The sequence below is a fragment of the Kogia breviceps genome, chromosome 17 (assembly GCF_026419965.1).
Source record: "Kogia breviceps isolate mKogBre1 chromosome 17, mKogBre1 haplotype 1, whole genome shotgun sequence".
Taxonomy (NCBI): Eukaryota; Metazoa; Chordata; class Mammalia; order Artiodactyla; family Physeteridae; genus Kogia; species Kogia breviceps.
In genome coordinates, this window is record NC_081326.1 from 75,360,592 (window position 1) to 75,380,901 (window position 20,310).

General features: G+C 52.6%; 1 protein-coding gene across 2 annotated transcripts in view; it reads right to left on the reverse strand.

Annotated features, from left to right (window-relative positions):
• Nucleotides 1–6,280: 6,280 nt before the first annotated feature.
• SLC45A4 (solute carrier family 45 member 4) overlaps nucleotides 6,281–20,310 on the reverse strand; it is a 78,532-nt gene continuing 64,502 nt past the window's right edge. Inside the window, exons 4-8 of one of the 2 annotated variants that reach the window (XM_067017587.1) lie at nucleotides 20,070–20,249; nucleotides 18,433–19,463; nucleotides 17,563–17,662; nucleotides 16,243–16,454; nucleotides 6,281–6,365 (exon numbers count right to left, since the gene is read on the reverse strand). In XM_067017587.1, coding sequence (XP_066873688.1) covers nucleotides 6,345–6,365; nucleotides 16,243–16,454; nucleotides 17,563–17,662; nucleotides 18,433–19,463; nucleotides 20,070–20,249 — 1,544 coding nt within the window. In that variant the 3' untranslated portion in view covers nucleotides 6,281–6,344. Of the gene's footprint in view, nucleotides 6,366–14,464; nucleotides 14,877–16,242; nucleotides 16,455–17,562; nucleotides 17,663–18,432; nucleotides 19,464–20,069; nucleotides 20,250–20,310 lie in introns of those variants that run through there. The other variant, XM_059043029.2, reaches the window with a different exon arrangement.

The following is a 20,310-nucleotide window of genomic DNA, read 5'->3' on the forward strand; positions in this document are numbered from 1 at the left end:
TGTTTGGTTCTGTATTTATGTAAAAACAATCTTGCCAGTGGAGTTTGTGGAAATGATAAGGGCACTTTTATGCCTTCGGTGTTTCCTCTGTGCTTTGGAGAGATTCCACGATGAATGATTTGTCATGGGAAGGCCAAAAATGAGCCAGAATTCATTAAACAGACAATGATGACTTCCCTACCTCAGCTTTAGAAACCGGAATTAAATTGGTACCCAAAAAAAAGTGTTTATCTTGAACTAGAAGCTCGTTTACTTTAATTTAATTTCAGCTCTCCAGCCGTATTTCAGACAATAGACAAGAAAGCTTGGTTTGGGGGCTGGCATGGCACCATGATGACAGTCAAAAGCTCAACCCACTCCCTGGCCACAGGGAATACTTTTATGATTTGTTCTCGGAAGATGCGAATGCACGGGTTGCTCTCAAATGACAGCCTTGGTACTGGATGTGATTGTAACATCTGAATTATAAGTGCATGACTTCGGTCCATTTCTAGGGGATTCCTTAAGAAGATGAAGAGGCGTTTTATCCACATGACTAGAGCGGGCACAGTTGGAAAACCAGGCAGAGTTGTCTTGCTGTTGCTGCTGCCTGCCAATGCAGGGGACACGGGTTCGAGCCCTGGTCCGGGAAGGTCCCACATGCCACAGAGCAACTAAGCCCATGCGCCACAACTACAGAGCCTGCGCTCTAGAGCCCGCGAGCCACAACTACTGAGCCCGCGTGCCACAACGACTGAAGCCTGCGCGCCTAGAGCCCGTGCTCCACAACAAGAGAAGCCACTGCAATGAGAAGCCCGCGCACCGCAATGAAGAGTAGCCCCCGCTCGCCGCAACTAGAGAAAAGCCCGCGTGCAGCAACAAAGACCCAACGCAGCCAAAAATAAATAAATTTATAAAATTTTTTTTAAAAGAAGAAGAAAGATCTGTCCATGTCCTAGCCCCTGGACCCTGTGACTGTGACCTTATTTGGCAAAAGCATCTTTGCAGATATAACTACGTTTAAGATCTCACGATGAGATGGTCCTGAACCCAAAGACAAGCATCCTTGGAATAAGAGAAGAGACCAACACACACAGGGGAGAGGCCAACTACATGTCATCTGCAAGAGCTGCACTTTAAATATAAAAATGCAAACGGTAAGAGCAAAAGGATGAAAAACGTATACCCTGCAAGGGAGAAGCATAAGGCTGGTAGAGCTGTTAACATCAGGCGAAAGACAGACTTCAACTGAAGGTATATTTACAAGAAACAAACAGGGGCGTGCATGAGGATGAGATGGTCAGTACATCAAGATGACATAATGGTCCTATGTGTATACGCATTTAGTAATAGAGATTCAAGATAACGTGATGCAAACATGGTACACCTGGAGGAGAAAACAGACAAATCTACGCTGGGAGATTTTAACACACCGCTCTCAGGAACTGATAGAACAAGCAAACAAAAAATTAGCAAGGCTACAGAAGATTCGACACTATCAACCAATGTGACCTGACATTATAGAACACTACGCCCAACAATAGCAGAATATCCGTTCTTTTCAAGTGCACGTGGGGTGTTCATCAAGCTAGACCGTATGCTGGACCACAAGCTGGAAAAGATTTAAATCACAGAAAATGTTCTCAGACCATGCCAAAATTAAATTAGAACTCAGGGGCTTCCCTGGTGGTCCACTGGGTAAGACTCTGCGCTCCCAAAGCAGGGGGCCCGGGTTCGATCCCTGGTCGGGGAACTAGATCCCGCATGCGTGCCGCAACTAAGAGTTCACATGCCGCATCTAAGAAGTCTGTGTGCCGCATCTAAGAAGTCTATGTGCCGCATCTAAGGAGTGTGCATGCTGCAAGTAAAGATCCGGCATGCTGCAACTAAGACCAGGCGCAGCCTAAATAAATAAATAAATTATATTTTTAAAAAACCTCTAATTGTTAAAAAATCAACGGCAATAATTACACAAAAATCTCCATATTAAAATTATCTTGGAAGTTAAACAACATACTTGCAAATAACCCATGGGTCTAAAAAAAAAATCACAAGGGAAATTATAAAATATTTTCAGTTGAATGACAGTGAAAACACAATATCTCAAAATTTATGGGATGCAGCTAAAGCAGTGCTCAGAAGAAAAATTATAGCTTTGAATGCCTCTACTAGAAGGTTTAAAGTCAACAATCTGAATTTCCATTATAAGAATATAGAAAAAAACATTTAATCTAAAACAAGGAAAGGAGGAAATAATAAAGATAAGACCAAATATCAATGAAATGGAAAACAGAATCAACAAAGCCAAAAATTGTTTCTTAAAAATAACAGGTAGGGGTGGGATAGGGAGGGTGGGAGGGAGGGTGACACAAGAGGGAAGAGAAATGGGAACATATGTATAACTGATTCACTTTGTTGTAAAGGAGAAACTAACACACTATTGTAAAACAGTTATACTCAAATAAAGATGTTAAAAATAATAATAATAATAGGTACACTCTCGTAAGACTGATCAAGAAAAAAAAAAAAAAGCAAACACAAGTTACCAATATCACAAATGAGACAGGATGAAATCTTATAGCCATCAAAAGGATATCATGAAAAACTTTATGGCAATATATTTGACAGTTTAGATGAAATGTATAAATTTCTTAAAAAGCAACTTTATGAAACCAATGCAAGACAAGTAGTTGAAAATCTGAATATTCCTGTATCTATTAAGAAGTTGACTTTAGTCAAAAACCTTCTGAAAATCCTAGGGCCAGTTGATTTCATTAGTGAATCCTAACAAACTCTTAAGGATGGAATATTAAAATTGCATAGAAACTTTCAGAAGAATAGAGGAGGGGAGGACACTTTCCAACTCACTTCAGGAGACCAGCATAACCCTGTTCTAAAATCTGACAGTGATCTTACAAGAAAATAAAAGTACAGATCAGTTCTCCTCATGAACATAGATACAAAATTCCTGAACAAAATATTAGCAGATTGAATCCAGTAATATTTTAAAAGGATAAAATAGCACGACCAAGTGGTGTTTGTTCCAGGAATACAAGGTTAAGTTAACATTTGAAAACCAATCTGTATAATTCAACATATTAGCAAAATAAAGGACAACAACAAAAATAACTAAATAAATAAAGGACAAAAGCCATAATGATCACCTCAATAGATGCAGGAAAAAAATTGACAAAATAAAACATTCATGATAAAATAACCTCGGCAAACTAAGAATAGAAGGGGACTTCCTCAGACTGATAAAGGGCATCTACAAGAAACCTACAGCAAAAAACATCCTTAATAGTGAAAGTCTGGGGGCTTCCCTGGTGGCGCAGTGGTTGAGAATCCGCCTGCCGATGCAGGGGACAGGGGTTCGTGCCCCGGTCCAGGAAGATCCCACATGCCGCGGAGCGGCTGGGCCCATGAGCCATGGCCGCTGAGCCTGCGCGTCCGGAGCCTGTGCTCCGCAGCGGGAGAGGCCACAACAGTGAGAGGCCCGCGTACCACAAAAAAAAAAAAAAAATAGTGAAAATCTAATTGCTTTCCCTCTAAGACTGGAAACAAGGCAAGGATGTTCACTTTCATCCCTCCTATTCAACATGGTCCTGGAGGTTCCAGTCATGGCAGTAAGGCAAGAAAAATAAAAGGGGAAAAGTACATTTATTCACAGGCAATTATGATTGCTTACATAAATCCTGAAAAGAATCTATTTTTTAAAATTAGGTAAGTAAATTTAGCAAGGTCACAGCTCAAGATCAATGTAAAACAAATTCTAACAGCAAACAATTGGAAAATGTAAAAATACTACTTACAGTAGCATTAATAACACATCAAATAGGAATACATTTAAGATGCATCAGACCTGTGCCCTGAAAATTCAAAAACATTGCTGAGAGAAATTTTAAAAGACCTAAATAAATGAAAAGATACACCATGTTAATGGGCTGGAAGGTTAAATATTGTCAAGTTTTCAATATTTCAAGTTTTCTCTCCACGTCGACCCGACAGATTCCATTTAATCCCAATCCAAATCCCAACACAACTTTAAAATAGATATAGTTGTCAGTATATATTGATTAAAGTTGTGTTGGGACTTGGATTGGGATTAAATGGAATCTACTGGGTCGACGTGGAGAGAAAACTAACATCTTGACAATATCGATACAGATATATGGATAGTTTTGGAAATGCCAAGTAGCATAGTCACGATAATCCTTAAAAAGAAGATCAAAGCCAGAGGACTCACACTATGTGATTCAAAGCTTTACTAAAAGATACAGTAATTAAGACTCAGGATAAACACGTCAATGGAACAAAATGTAGGGCCTAGACACATAAGTGTACAGTCAGGTGATATTCAACAAAAATTTCAAGACAATTCACTAAGGAAAGTCTTTAAAAAAAAAACAGTGCTGCAATTAGTGGATAAATGTATGGAAAAGAGAAAAAAACTCAACCCTCATCTCACTGTACAACCCTTATCTCACTACACAAAATTTAATTCAAGGTGGTTCACCTAAATTTAAAGCTATAAAAGCTCTAGAAGCATGCACAGGAGAATATCTCTGGAACCTTGGTATAGACAAAGATTTCTTAGAAATGATACAAAAAGTGCTGAATACAAAAGAAAAAATTAATATATTGGATTCATCAAAATACACCATTAATGTGGTGAAAAGAGAAACCACAGATTGGGAGAAAATATTGACAGTGCTACATCCGACAAAGACTTGTATCCAAAATATATAAAGAGCTCCTACAAATCAAGAAGATGACAAACATTCAATTAAAAAATAGGCAAAAAATACTTCACTAATGAAGCTATATGGTTGGCCAGTTTGAAAAGATGCTTAAAGTCATTAGTCATCAGGGGAATATACGTATTAAACCACAATGACATACCACTTGGTGCTTGTTAGAATGGCTAATATTAAAGATTCACAATAGCAAATAAAGATGAGGCTGTTGAGCAAATAAATGGAACTCTAATACACTGCTGCATAAAAATAGCATAACCACTTGGGAGAGCTGTTTGTCAGTTTCTTCTAGACACATACCTACACTACAACTCCACAACACCACACTTAGTTTTTTTAACCCAAGAGAAATGAAAACATATGTCTACAGAGAGACTCTTATGAGAATGTAACAGCCCTAAACTGGAAACACCCATCAACTTGAAAATGGGTGTGATATATCCTCACAATGGAATTCTATACAGCAGTAAAAAGGAACTAAACAGCAATGTGTATGACTCTCAAAAGCACGCCGAGCAAAAGTAGACAGACACAAAGGCTACGAACCGTTTCCAGTTATAGAAGTTCAAAACAGACAAAAGCAGTCCATGGTGATTGAATTCATAATCAGTGGTTGCCTGTGGTACGGGGTGTGGGGGGGATTGAGCTGGAAGGCATCAAGAGAGAATTCCCTAGAATGAGGGCATTATTCCATGCAGAGCGAGTGTGTTACTCAGGTGGAGGTATTTATCAAAACGCTCATGGAATTGCACACTTGCACCTGTGCGGCCACTGTATGTAAATTCACCTCACTTAGAAAACAAAGACTACAGATTCTATGGCTGTTAAAAAAGAATTAGGGGATATTTTGCATTTGATACCAATAAATTTGACAACTTAGATGGAATGGAAAATTTATGTGAAAAATATAAACAACCAAAGCTCATTTAAGAAGAAACAGATAACTGAATAGGCTTATTTACGGTAAAGAAATTTAACCCATAATTTAAAACCTTCACAGGAAGAAAATGACATAAAGAATTCACCGATGAATTCTTCCAAATATATAAGGAATAAACAATACAAATTCTACGATAATTTTTTTTTCATAAAAACAGAAGAGTTGAAAGCTTATGAGACTCTAACGTTACCTGGCTACCAGAACCAGACAAGACACGTTTTTACAAAGAAAATATTACAATCTTTACAAACAGTTTAGAAAACCAAATCTAGCAACACATGAAGAGGACATTACCTCAGGACCAAGTGGAATTCATCGCAGGAATGCAAAGTTGCTTTAATATTCAAGACCAACTGATGTAAGTCACCATCTTAACAAATGCAAAAAGAGAAAACACAAGTTCATCAAAACAGATTCAGAAAGAGTATCTGACATAATTCAACACCCATTCATGTTAAGAGCTCTCAGCAAACTAGGAATAGAAAGAAACTTCTTCAACTGGGTAAAGAGCGGCTACCAAAAACCCCACAGCAAACCCAGTACTTACTGGTGAAGAGCGAACGTTTTCACCGTGCAGAGTCAGGAACAAGGCAGACTGCCTTCTCTCACAGATGGGGAGAAAATCTCTACAAAATACGCATCTGATAAAAGACGTGTATCCGTAAAACTCAACAAGGAAAACAAACCAACTAAAAAACAGGACAAAAAAACTAGGTTAGACATTTCACTAAAGATATACGAATTGCAAACACAGGAAAAGATGCTTAACATCTAAGGAAATGCAGATTAAAACCACAATGGGACACCATTACACCACCCATAGAATGGCTAAAATTTTTTAAAACTACGCTGACTAGGACGCTGACAAGGATGTGCAGAGACCAGAGCCTCATTCGTTCGACTGTGGTAACACAAAATGGTATAGAGCCCGTTCTCAAACCCATCAGAAAAGAGTCCGGCAGTTTTTATAAAGTTAAAAATACACATACTCACCAGCTGGTCGTTTGACTCACCAATCCCTCTCAGGTATTTATCGAAGAGAAATGAAAATGTACATTTCATTACTATACACACAAGTCTCCTACTCAAAAGTTCCCAGCAGTTTTATTCATAATAACCAAAAACTAGAAACAATCCAAACGTCCATCAACTGTTGAATGGATAAACAAATTGCAGGACATTCATTTCATGGGATACTACTCAGCAATAAGAGGGAACAAGCTCATGGTCCCTGCAGTAATAATGGATGCATCTCAAGTATTTATGCTAGGGGCTTCCCTGGTGGCGCAGTGGTTAAGAATCCGCCTGCCAATGCAGGGGACACGGGTTCGAGCCCTGGCCCGGGAAGATCCCACATGCCGCGGAGCAACTAAGCCTGTGCTCCACAACTACTGAGCCCGAGTGCCACAACTACTGAAGCCCGCGCGCCTAGAGCCCGTGCTCCGCAAGAAGAAAAGCCACCACGATGAGAAGCCCCCGCACTGCAACGAAGAGTAGCCCCCACTCGCCGCAACTAGAGAAAAGCCCGGGCGCAGCAACGAAGACCCAACGCAGCCCCAAATAAACAAATTTAAAAAAAATATGCTAAATAAGGGAAACCTATCACAAAATACTGCATACTATTATATTCCATTTATATGAGACTCAAGAAAAGGCAAAAACTATAGTGACCAAAAGCAAACGAGTGATTGTCATGTATAGGAGGTGGGAGAAGGGAACGCCTACAGAGGGGCACAAGGGAACTTCTTGGGGGGACAGAATATGCTGCCGTGAACATGTGTACAGAAGTTTTTATGTGCACGTGTCTTCTTTCGCCTGGGTGTATCCCTAGGAGTGGAATTGCCGGGTTGCATCGTAACCCGACGTGTGTTCGACTTTTTGAAGCACTGTATCATGCCTGCAGTGCTCCTTACACTCTCTCCACATTTATCAGAACTTACCATACGGCACACTTAAAATTGGTCAATTTTACTGCCTGTAAATTATACCTCAAGAAAGCTAATTTTAAAGCAAAACTAAAAGTTGAAATCAAAGAGAAAAAGGAGGCAAATCATGATTAATCCTGAATTACACACTTTCCTGATGCACAGTGCTCAGATTAACGAGATGACGCCAAAGGTCTACTCACTTTGTGCCATGCAGACCCAGCCGAGTCCAAAGTCTCCTGTGTGCATTGCAGCAGCTGTGCCGGGAACGGTGTCACTCTGGATCTGTCACCTACCGCCAAGAGGGCGTGTAGTGGGTATGCTAGTTGCCGCCACCCCACTTGGCAAAAGTCCTCTGTGGTCCTTCAGGCTGGGTCTCCTTCTTCAGGACCCTGCTGCTCTCCACCCTTCTAGGACCCTGGGAAGAGTCCTACTCTTGTCTTTGAGAGTGCGTATGTGTGTTTTCTATCATTTCTAAGGGCCTGGAAAAGACACTGTGTGTCCACCTTCTGGTATCTCAGAGCTCGGTTTCCTGATCTAAAAATTATAAGTCTCTCCATTTTGTTGGCAGAATCAAGCGTGTAACAGAATGATGTAAGAGAACTGTGCAAATGGGAAGCATATAAAAGCTTTATAATTAAAGCCAATGTGTCCTCCAGACTGAGTTTGAAACCAAATGTGAGATTCCTAAGAATTTAACTCTCTTCACTAATAAATTTTTCTTCTCCCACTCCCAGGAAAATCCTAAAGCATACTTCCCAGAAACACAAATTAGTGAGTTTTTAGAATGATAATAGATGAGGTATAGACAGACAGGTTAGATAGACATAAAATAGATAAGGTAAATAGACATAAATACAACTTTTTTTCTGATTTTCCGATAAAGATGAAACAAACACCCCAAACAAAAACCTCTGTTCATACTGTTAAAACCATGTAGTAGACCAGTATGTGCCAATAAGGAAAGCTGATCAACTAGTCTGCGAAACAAAAAAACGTACATTGCAAACTCTACATAGTGTGGTCCAATTTTTGTAAAACAAAAACAAAAACAAAAACATTGTTTCTGCTTTAGCACACGTGGGACAGATGTGGAGGCGTGCGGGCTGGACGGGGTCTGGGGCACCGCTTTTCCGTTATCTACCGCCCGTGTGTGTGCGTCCTCCAGCCGGCGGCCTGGAGCGGCCTCCCCTGGCGGGTGACTGCACCTGAGCCAGGTGAGGCGGGGCGGCCCAGCACCTCCGGCCCGCGCCAGGTCTCGAGGGCTCTGCTCATCCTGGGCAGGGGCCGGACGGACACCAGGGGGCGCTGCGCGCTCGCTTAGCCGGGAAGAGGACGAGGGCGGGGCCCCTGGCTCCAAGCCCCTCCCCACGGAGAGGGCCCGCCGCTCGCTGCCTGCACAGCGGCAGGAGGGGCAACGCGCGCGGACCCTTCAGTCCCCACGACAGGGAGGCACGACCCCTTGCTCCCCGCGGCAGGGAGGTGTGGCCAGGTTCTGCCCGCGGGGGCGCTCAGGGCACAAGCGCAGGGCCAGGGCCTCCCAGTTTCCATCCTCCTGATGCCCAGGCGCAACCCCGGGACCCCGTGGTGATCTCGCCCCCAACCCCACCCCGCCGAGGGTCCGAGCGGGCCCCTTCGCCTCTCCGCCACCCCCAGGCAGGCCTCCCCAGTGCCCCAACTCAGAGCCAGCCTGCGCCCCACTGAAGGTCAGCAGCCTCGGAACAAATCAACCCATCCTGCGTTCATCTCTCACCGGCTGCGTGACCTTGGGCGAGCCCCTCCCCCTTCCTTCCTTCTGTTGCCAAGTGCAGGGCGGCTTACAGCCGCCCAGGGTCCCACCCAGCCCATGCCTGATGGCAGCTTGGCCGCTCCCCGGGCCGGGCTGGTGGTACCCAGGGCCGTTCCTGAGCTTTCCCCCCTTCCCTGGAAGGCTCTCTTACCAGCTGTCAGCACCCCATTACCCACCACCAGGACAGGCCTTGGCAAGGAAGGGCTGCCGGACATTTCCCACACCTGGCCTGGGGCCCCAAGCTCGGGGTCTGGCCTGAAAGAGCTGTGTCAGGCCACCAGCATGCTGGGTGGCTATCATCCCCAGCTGGCTCAGCCCGAAGCCCACCTGAGCCAGGTGAGGTGGGCCGAGTTGAGACCCCCACCCACCCATCCACCCAACCCCCTCGCCTCTGGCAGGTGCCCTGGAGGGCCTGGGAGTTCTGCCACGGGCCCCCAGGTTTGGGGCTGGGAGAGCCTCTGGGGACACTTCAGGAGCCCTTACCTAGTCCACACCCACGGGCAGCCTTGGGTCAGAGCAGGGCGTCTCTGCCCTCCCCACGATGGACCCACCCAGGTTCCAGGAGCCCAGCCACAAGAAGGCAGAGGGAGGGGTTCTGGAGAGGTGACACAGACACACCCACGCTGTCACCGGGCAGGGAAAGGTTTATTAAGTTTCCACCACAGCGTGACCCAGTGAAACAGACATAGGGAGAGCCTGGTCTACACCGGAAGGTGAGCGTGTTACACAGACAGGACCTTACGCACAGGGATGGGGCGGGGAGTGCCATGCAGCCACATCTACCGGAGAGAAGCCCCGAGACCTAGGGCTCTGCATCAAGACACACAAACACCAGGCCGCTTGTGCCCGCCTAATAAAAAAATTAAGTGACGTGCGATATTACTTTTCTTTATAATCCCTTTTCCTCATAAAACTTTGTGTGTTTAACACACACTTATATCACTGCTAAAATCAGCAAGAGCTATTACAGTGCTCCAACTTAATTAAGTTGATTTAAAAAAAAAAAAAGTTGTCCTGTGGCCAGTTCACAATGGAACTAAATAAGTTTTGTTCCGAGATGCCAGGGGAGTTTCTCTGGCGGCAAGAGGCATTTCCAACAATTGGGTCATTCTGCCACCGAGAGACAGTCTCGGTCAGCGGCACGTGCAGCCGTGCCCCTGGCAGCCTGGGGTCGGGCAAGAGGGCAGGGTGGGCACTCAGCTCGGTGGAGGGCCCAGTGGAGGCGGCCACTCCCGAGGACGGGCTGGCCAAGGGGCCCGGACGGCGACGGGTGGCTGCCCACGAGGAGGTCATGACAGCAGCCCCCAAACGTACCGGGCGTCCAAGGGCCGCGCTGAATCGACACCACTCCGCTGACAGCTGTGCCCCAGCAACGCCCAGGGGGTGGAACGTGGCGTCAGCCCTGTCAGGCAGGCCTGAGGCCCCAGGCCCGGAAGCGGGCAGAAGATGGATGGCGTGTCCTAGAAGCAGCCGCCTGCAGATGGAACACGAAGAGTCGGGCACGTCCGTTTCTGGCAGCAACCTTCCCAGGAGGCCCCCCACGGGGGTGCCTGCGCTCCCAGCTGGGGCGGCCGAGGGTGCACGGAAGGCCGGGTGGAAGCCCAACAGCTCGAAGGTGGCTCACGTCCAGAGAATCTGGTGTCTGACAGCCTTGCTCTGCGCAGCTGTCCCCGTCACTGGCCGCTGCACGCCCTCCGCCGCCGAAGGGATCGGCTGGCACCTCCTGGAGCATCTTTCAGCCCAGGCTACAGAGGCCTGCGGGGCCCGGAAGGCGAAGGCTGGACAGACAAGGCGGCCCTTCCCCACAGGCTCTGCAGCCTGAGAGGCCCCACCTAGGGGCTCTGGGGGCCGGCGATCTGCGTCTCCACACACTCACCCTTTAAGAAAACACACCCAAGGGCTACTGGGAGCCAACGACCCAGCCATCCTGCCTCCCTCTGGGGGACACTGCTGCCCACCCCCCCACCTCAGGGGCCCTCCAGCCACCCAGGCTACATCTTAGTGCTGACCCTGCCGACAGAACGGGGACCAGGTCCCGCCTGGCCGACCCCGACGGCCCCTCGAGCCCCCCCACGGGGCACTGCCGCACGGGGCAGACCCCCGCCGCGGGTCTGGGGCATCGCTTGGGAAGATTCTCCACTCAGCGGACTTTCATAGGGAACCAGGGGTGCAAACCAGACCTATGTTACCCTGTCTTGGTAGTAAGTCCATTTATACGACTCGGCGACCAAGCAAACCCCTGCCAAGCCCACAGGGCCTCAGCCACCCGGCCAGCCCACCCAGGGGTGCTCACAGCCCACTGGTCACAGCCTGACCAGCCCCCCGGCCGGAGCACCAGACAGAGGACCTTTCGAGTTAGCAGGCCACGGGGGACGTCGCCCGGAGGTACGGCGATAGAAGAACGCAGCCCGAGCCACAGTCGGTCGGTCGCAACCCTGCGTGCAGGCAGCCCGCCCGCCCTGCCCCTCGGCTTTTCTTAAAGACACAAGGCGACGACAGAGCTTCAAGTCAGTGCGACCTGGGAATAAGTTCACCCCCAGGCGAGGGGCCGGGAGGGTAGAGCTGCAGGTCGGCTCCAGGACCTCTCCTGACCCAGACCGCAAGGCACCTGCCCTCCCAGACCGACACAGTTAAGACACACTTTGGTCACAAACATCCAAAGGGCTTTGAAATCTGTAAAACTCGATGGCAGCACACTCACTTCTGCTCGCGGAGCCACCAATAGCGGCCACGCCCTTCCCTTTGCAGGCCTTTATCACAAGCACTCTGCAGCTCCAGCACGGTTCTTGTCCTAACGGTGACTTCAACAAACGTCCTCTGATGTCTTCGCTGGTTCAGATCACGGATCAAGTTTAAGGCTGGGATCTCCAGGGTCAACACGCTTTTCAGGTGCTGGTCTAGCCACAGGCCCCTCTTGCTCCTATAAATCAAGCCCCCAGCCGGGCCCTGGGGGCCCTGGGTCTGGAAGGGAGCGCTGGCTGTGGATAGGGGCGGGCCTGCGAGGGGTGGCCCTCTCCGCCACCCCCCACGTTGTCTGCTCTCTGGCCTCCCCGCTTTCTAGCTGCCAGGAGATCCCTCAAGGAGCAGCTCGACGCAGGCTGCGATCGAATCACAGTAGGAGGACCCACCATCCGGAAGCCATGAAGGCCACTGAACTGCATACAAGTGACCTGCTGGGGGCACCCGCTGGGTTGGCGGGGGAGGGGGGCGAGGGGGAGAGTGCTGAGAAGCACACACCGGATGGCCGGTGGGTCAGTGGGGGCCTCGGGGACACCGAGAGGGCCTTCAGGGGTGGGAAGGACTTGCCCGTCCAAGCACGAGACTCCCAAGGCCACGCTCCAGCTATGATGCTATCGAAAACACTCCCATCTTCCGGCCGGTTCTCTGCGATCCTGGGCTTCTGAGGCAGGACACGTGGCCTGTGGACACGTCCGACATGGACAGGCACCGCTGCTCCTTGGTCACAAATCACAGCCTACAAAGTGCCACCAGCAACGGAGAGACAGGGCAAGACCAGAGGCTGGTCAGATACATTAAACACGGCTATTCCTTTCAACACACAGAAAATTCAAGTCGTTTATTTAAAAACTGCTTAATTTCATCTTGAAATATACGTTTGCTTTAGAACGATCATATTGCAGCATGATTCTCATGCATTTTAAAGTACTTTATTAAAAAAAACATCAACTTGAGGCAGCGAAGTATTACAATCCTCTCTCACTTTATCCGGGTGATGGGCGGGAGGCCTCCCTCTTTCTCCTGAGATCAGTAAACCTAGACTGACCGTTCCAAAGAAGAAAAGCAGAAACGGCTTAGTTATAAAGAGGGTGTGGTTTGAAAAGCATTTCCAAACAGCTGCAGCATGTGGCGACCGTGCTTCCCCGGGGCCCGAGTCTGGCCCTCCGCTGAAACCAGAAACACCGCGCCGAGAGTTGACCCGTGGACCGGACGGACCTTCCTGCGGTCCCAAGACCCACTTCTTCACTGTGAGGTGGCTCTGATTCCAGCGGCCAGCGGGGCGAGCAGGCGCAGAGGTCAGAAGGGTGCAGAGTGTCCGGCGTGCGGGCCTGGCGGTGGGGCGCCAGGGGCAGAGCCACGCTGGGAGCTCTGCCCTCGTGATTTCCCCCACAAATGGTTTAAAGACAAATCAAAGTGCAACGCAAGGATCACAGCCTCTCCGGGGAGCTTCGGACAGGACGACGGGCAGGAGGGCTGAGCACAGGCAGCAGCAACACACAGGCGGACCCGCAGGCAGGGGCAGGCGTGCTAGTGCAAAGGGCTGCCGCGGCGCTGGCGGCCCATCCCAGCCCGCTGGGCGGGGTGTCTGGAATTGGCCCTTGTGAATTGCCCTGGTCACCCCACGAGAACCCGGGGGCCTTGCCTCCTCCTGGCTTTGGTGTCACTACTACTGCTGCCCGCCGCCCACGAACGGGGCTGTCCGGGCACAATGCGGCAGACTCTGAGGAAAACAGGAGACAGATGCCGTTCTTCCAAGAAAACCAGTTTTGGGGGGGGGAATAAAAAAAAAATAAGAAAAAAAAATTTTTTTTCTAAAGTAATCATAGAGAAAAATACTCTCCAATAGCTGCAGCACCAACAAAATGTGATGAGATCTGACAGAACGTCCAAATACCTGTAGGCGTCCACAGGGAAAAAAATTTGATAAAAATGTTTTAGTCACTGACTACATGACCACTATCTGAAGAATTCAGATAAGATATAGCAAAATACATCAGATATTTTTGTTTTCAATTACAACTTTAGAAATGCAAATTTCTTATTTTTTTTTCCTAAATCACTTATGGCCTACGTCGTAAATCTGGTTTATACTTTTAAACCATGCAGAATAATATACCTGCAGAGTAAAAGACAAAGTTGGAATTAAAAGATCTTTTTCGATTAAAAAAAAAGATTTCAAATGATTCTTTTTAATTGTGGGAAAAGTAATTAATGTGGTATTCTTGCCTAGTGGCGCAGAGCTACCCTCCAACTCCCGAGGCTCCACTGCGGTTTGCGCTGCCGCTAAGGCCCCAGCGGCCGGCCTGCAGGGGGCGGTGTCGCCCGCCCCTCCCCGCCTCCCCGCCTCCCTGCCCACCCTGGAATGTGTGTGCACGGGGCGCGGCTCAGACCATCGACTCGGTCTCCACGAGCCCCTGCGGGCCCTCCTTCCGGGACAGCTTCAGGACCGTGGGCTTCTCGACGCTGCTGCTCCCGCCTTCGCCCAGAGCCTGGGAAGACAGGCCCTTCTGCTCTTCCTTGGCCTCTTCAGACCCCTCTGGGTAGATGACCAGGAAGGTGGCCGTCAGGAAGCCCAGGAAAGAGCCCACAGAGGCCACCATAGGGATCACGCGCACAGTCCCGACCGCATCGACCACGCTGCCCAGGGCGGAGGCCACCAGGATCTGGGAGATATAGACCTGGCAGGAGAGGATGGCACAGTCTATGCCAAAGCCACGCTTGGAGTTCCCGGGGCTGTGGTGAACGTACTGCAAGAGAGGAGGACACAGGCGTGAGGGCCGGGGGTCAAGCCGTCGATCATCCTTCCCAGGGTGTGAACATTAGCTCAGAAGCCTGGACACAAAACCTGCCTTCCCCTCAGCCTGCTTGTCCCCGTCCTCACCCGACTTCTATCGGACATACAGGATTGGAGGTTCTGGCCACTGCGATCAGGCAAGGAAAATAAATTAAACCTATTAAGAATTGGAGTATACGTATAGCTGACTCACTTTGCTATACAGCAGAAACTAACACACCATTGTAAAGCAATTATACTCCAATACAGGTGTTTAAAAAAAAAAGAATGGGAAGGGCTTCCCTGGTGGCGCAGTGGATAAGAATCCGCCCGCCAGTGCGGAGGACACGGGTTCGAGCCCTGGTCCGGGAAGATCCCACACGCCTCGGAGCAACTAAGCCCGTGCGCCTCAACTACTGAGCCTGCGCTCTAGAGCCCGCGAGCCGCAACTACTGAGCCTGTGTGCCGCAACTACTGAAGCCCGCGCGCCAAAGCCCGTGCTCCGCAACGAGAAGCCACAGCAATGAGAAGCCCGAGGACTGTAACAAAGAGTAACCGCCTCTTGCCGCAGCTAGAAAAAGCCTGCGTGCAGCAATGAAGACCCAACGCAGCTCAAAATAAATAAATTAATTCATTAAAAAAAAAATACAAATGAGAAACAGAAGTGTTGTCTTTAAAAAGAATCGGAAAGCAAGAAATAAAGCTCATTATCCGTGGATGATGTGATCGTGTATGCAGAAAGGCCAGAAGAATCCATAAATATACTATAGCAATTAACAGAATACACCATATTTAGGGAATATCACAAAGGCCCAATACTATAAACTTTGAACTCTCTCTAAATGGATATATGTAATCAATGTGTTTCCAATTTTAAAAATCCCAGAAGCTGATTCTAACATTTAAATGGTCAAGAATACCCAAGACAATCTTGAAGAACCAAGCTGAAGAACTTAAGGCTACCAGGTTTCAGGTCCTATTATAAAACTACTTAAGACAGTGTAGCATCATCTGTCTAAGGACAGACAGAGCCACGGAAGAGAATACAGAGATCCCCCCAGACAGACACCTGACTTACGATGATCACGGCCCGGCAGTGCAGGTGGGCACACCGGGTCACATGGCCATGAGGAAGCCGTAAAGTTCTGAGATCTACCTTAGACCACACACACGAAGTCTACCCCAGGTAGGCCCCAGGCCGAGGGTGCAAGTGCGAGGGAAGGCGTGAGCAGGAATGTCCCATGCAGCAGGGCCGGTGAGAACCCCAGAGCCGCCCACAGCTGGTGACCCCGCCCCGGGACCTCACCCACCAGCCCCTCAAGGCCCCGCTGGCCACACACCTCCTTGATGTCGTGGTACTGGCCGAGCAGGGCGTAGGGGCAGTAGGAGATGCTCATGGAGACAACGCCCATGGTGCTGATCATGATCATGGCCACGTAGACGTTGGCGAACATGGCCATCACGGCTGTGCCGACCGAGAAGCCCAGCGTCCCCAGCACGTAGATGACCCTGATGCTCAGGTCGTAGTTGTCCAAGTACTTCTGTAGCAGGGCTGCAGAGAGAGGGGCCACCGCAGTGACTGACGGGCACCGCCCACTCGTCCCCCTCCCTCTACCGCGGCACGCAGCCTGGCTCAGAACGGGTGGGTGCCCCGTCCTCCTTCCCCGCCAGGCCACCACGGGCTGCTCCCCAACAGGCCACAGCTCGCCGTGGCCCCCTCGGCCGCCAGGGGCTCCGCACCTCAGAAGGAAGCCGGCGCTCTTGGTCCCAGACCCCACAGCCTGGTGCTATCCTGCAGCTCCCCGGGGCCCCCCAACCCTGCAAGGCCAGGCCTTCCTGATCCTTCCACCAATCCAGGCACACTCAGCACCTCCTGGGCCCTATGCCCGGTCCTGCCTCGAAGACTGAGTTGTTGCTGGTTTTCCTCGCGAGCGCCCACCCCTTCTGGGTCTGGAAGGACAGACCCCCGATCACCCTTCCGGACCCAGCCCTCCTGAGAAGGGCTCTATTAAATAAAGCATTGACAGCACCGTGGCCGTCATGAAGGCTGCCCGCTGCCCCTGGCCGTTATCCTCCTCCTGGTCATCCTCAGGTAAGAGCACAGGCAGGGGGCCCGGCCCAGGCTCAGCCAGGAGACCCCTAACTGCGGCTCTGCCCCATTTCCAGAAGGTGTGCCGGCAGGTCGCTCCCGGGACTCAAGCCTGTCACCCGCACCCCTATCCTCCAGGGCACAGCTGACCCCAGGGAAAGGATGCTTGTCTCCTCCAGCCACCCACACCTCCTGCAGGGCCCAAACACACCGTATGCGCTCAGGCAGGACCCAGGATGCCGGCCTCACCTCCCCCGGCCTCCTGGCTGAGGGGCACAGCTCCTGCAGTACCGCCACCCCCTGAGCCGTGGTCAGACCCCTCCCCGAGGAGCCTGGGCGGGCAGACGCCCGCCCGGAGGACAGCCCGCGGCGGGTCTCAGGACACCGGTTCCCGGCATCAGGCTAAAGTGGCTTCTTCCCAAGATGAGGATGGGTGGATTTCTACGCTGCTGTCCCCGAGGGGTGGCCCTGTCTCGTCAGGGCCCGCCGTCCACAGAGCAGGATGCCCGCCGGTCTTCCCAGTCGTGGAGCACGTCCAGACAAACGGCTCACGTGACTGGGGGCCGCTTACCTGAGCAAGTCGCACCGGTGGCCGCGTAGATGACCAGGCCCCAGCAGCCCATCTTCACGCCCGCGTTGTAGGCCTGCCATGCAGTCGAGTTAGATGGAGCCTGTTCCAGAAACGAGACTGGGGTTCAGGGGGCGGGGACAGAGCGCTGTACCTCCGGGCAAAGGAGGTCATTTACGTCGAGATCTACATCTCGACTGCAGGCAAGCCGCATAGTACAGTGGTGGCACCCACCACACGGTGCAGGAACGGCCAGGGCCCAGGCCGGGACCTGTGGCAGAGCGTTTGCGGTCCCCCCCCCCCCCCCCGAGCCTCGCTCCTGCCCCGCGTCTGGCAGACGCGACTTGCAGCCCCTGCCTCGGCCCCCGTGGAGCCCAGAGGCCGCACGAAGCAGCTCAGACGGTCCAGCACGGTGAGGACCACGTGGGGCGGGGAGGGCGGAGCCCGCGGCAGGACCACCTCGGACCTCCCGGCCCGACTCTGGGCGACACTGGCGCAGGTGCGAGTCGTGACGCCACGGGGACTGGGAGCCAGGCCCAGCCGGCCTGGCCGCGAGCCAACAACATCGCGGTTTTAACCCTCTGCACGCGGCGGGAGTGGGCCTTCCTGCCTCTGGCTCCTCGGCGCTCCGGCACTTGCCAAAGCCTGCCGTTTGCTCGCCGCGGACCCCACCGTGAACGAATGCCCTCTCGGGGGCACGTGACGACTCCCGACCGCGTTAACAGGGGCGCGCGCTGGCCGGCGGCGCACCGTTATGCACCCCTGCAGTTTTGGGGGCGGCCTGCTGGGCGCCAGGGCACCAGGCTGTCACCGCAGCCGGGCTCCGCCCCCCCACCCCCGCAGTGCCCCAAGTGGGGGTCCCCGGGCGCTCACCTTGGGGTCCCCCTCGAAGATGACCTGGCCCATGAAGTCGGTGTAGAACACGGCCTCGGCGATGACGGAGAACCAGGTGAGCAGGTGGCAGAGGCAGAGCCGCACCAGCTCCGGGGGCATCTTCAGCATGGACAGCCAGAGCAGCCGGACAGTGGTCTCGCCCTCGCCCTCCTCGCTCTCCGTGTCCCCGCTGGACGTGGTGGCCCCGCTCTGGTTGCGGCGGCGGCAGCGCTGCCGCTGGCGCTTCTGCAGGTCGTACAGGTCGCTCATGCTGCGCGAGGGCTTGATCAGGACCACGGCGTTGGCGCGCCGGTAGCGGTAGCGGTGGGACCCGGTCTTGCCATAGTAGAAGGTGCTGGAGGCCTGCCGGCGGAACATGTGCCGGCGCCGGCGCCCGGAGCCCGCCGTGGCCGAGGGCTTCCCGTCTATGCGGCTGCAGCCTCCGAGGCCGCCGCGGGGCGGGGAGCCGCCTCCGTTGGGGAGCCCGGCCGTGCTCAGGTGGTTCTCCAGCAGGGTCTCGTCCTCCCCGGCGGGCTCGCAGAGCGGCGGGGGCAGGCGGGGCGGCCGGGCCCGGGCGAGCTCCTGGCTGGTGCTGCAGGGGGTGCCAGCGTAGGAGGCGTCGTGGAAGATGGAGGGCTCGATGTCGTGCAGGAAGAGCAGCTCGGGCTCCAGGCCCAGCGCGGCGTCCGGCACGTGCAGCACCGAGTCGCTCTTGCTGCGCGCAATGCCCGCGTCCAGGTAGTCCAGGGCCAGCTCGTGCTCCGACTGCACCTCGTCCGGGAACAGGGCGCCGCCGTCCAGGACGCTGGCGCGGGGGCCGGGGGCCGGCGCATCGGCCGCGTCCACGCCGCGCTCCGGCTGGGGGCTGTAGCGCTCCTCGTCGATGCTGAACAGGTGCAGGGCCACCGACACCGAGAACACGATGGCCGCGAAGAAGAAGAGCACCTCGTTCTGCGTCCGGAACCAGGCGCCCAAGAAGGTCTGGGTCCAGTCCAGCCCCCCCAGCACGTAGCCGACGGCCCCGCCGAGGCCTGAGGGGCGGGGCGGGGCAGCAGTGAGCGCGCAGGCGCCTCGGCCCCCAAGGAGGGAGCCGAGCTGGGGGGAACCCAGACGGGGGTTCACCCCCCCCCGCCACCTCCCCCCGGCTCCACACACACACACACACTGGGGTCCAGGGCCGCCGCTCAGAGAAAACGGGAGGAACAAGGACATGAGGAACGACACCTCAGCCCGGGTTCGGAATCCTGACCTGACAGGTTCCGGCTTCGTGGATTAGGGCAGAAACGGGCGGCTGCCTGGGGAACGCTCTCCGCGCTCACCGCCATCCCCCGAGCTCACATTCCCACATTCCCGGCGGGTGGGAAAGCTGCCCAACTGCAGGGAGCGGCCAGCACAGGGCCCTGGACTGGGGCCGCCCGGCTAGCACGTGCCCCGCCCCAGACCACAGTCACTTGGCCCTGCCAGGATCCCAGCTCGCTGCCTCGCCCACCGGCGTCTGAGACAAAAGCCTCACGCGGAGGCCATGGGAGCAGCCTCTGCCAGCCCTGCCGAGCGCAGACAAGCCGGGTCAGGACCGGGCGATGGCGAACGCGGGACAGGGGCCTGGGGGCGGGCCAGGGGGCAGGGCGCGCTCTCACCGGCAGAGAAGGCGTGGATGTTGAGGGCCATGTCCTGCTCTTCACTGTCCACCACGTCCAGCAGGTAGGCGCGGATGGGCCCCTCGGTGGCGTCAGCGCTGAAATCCAGGACCACCACCCCCAGCACCGTGAGGACGATGCCAATGGGCTGCCGGGTGGGGACATCGCCGAGAGACAGACCTGACAGGGCACAAAGGAGCAGCCGATCTCGGCCCAGTGGCAGGCAGTGACCTCCTGGGGA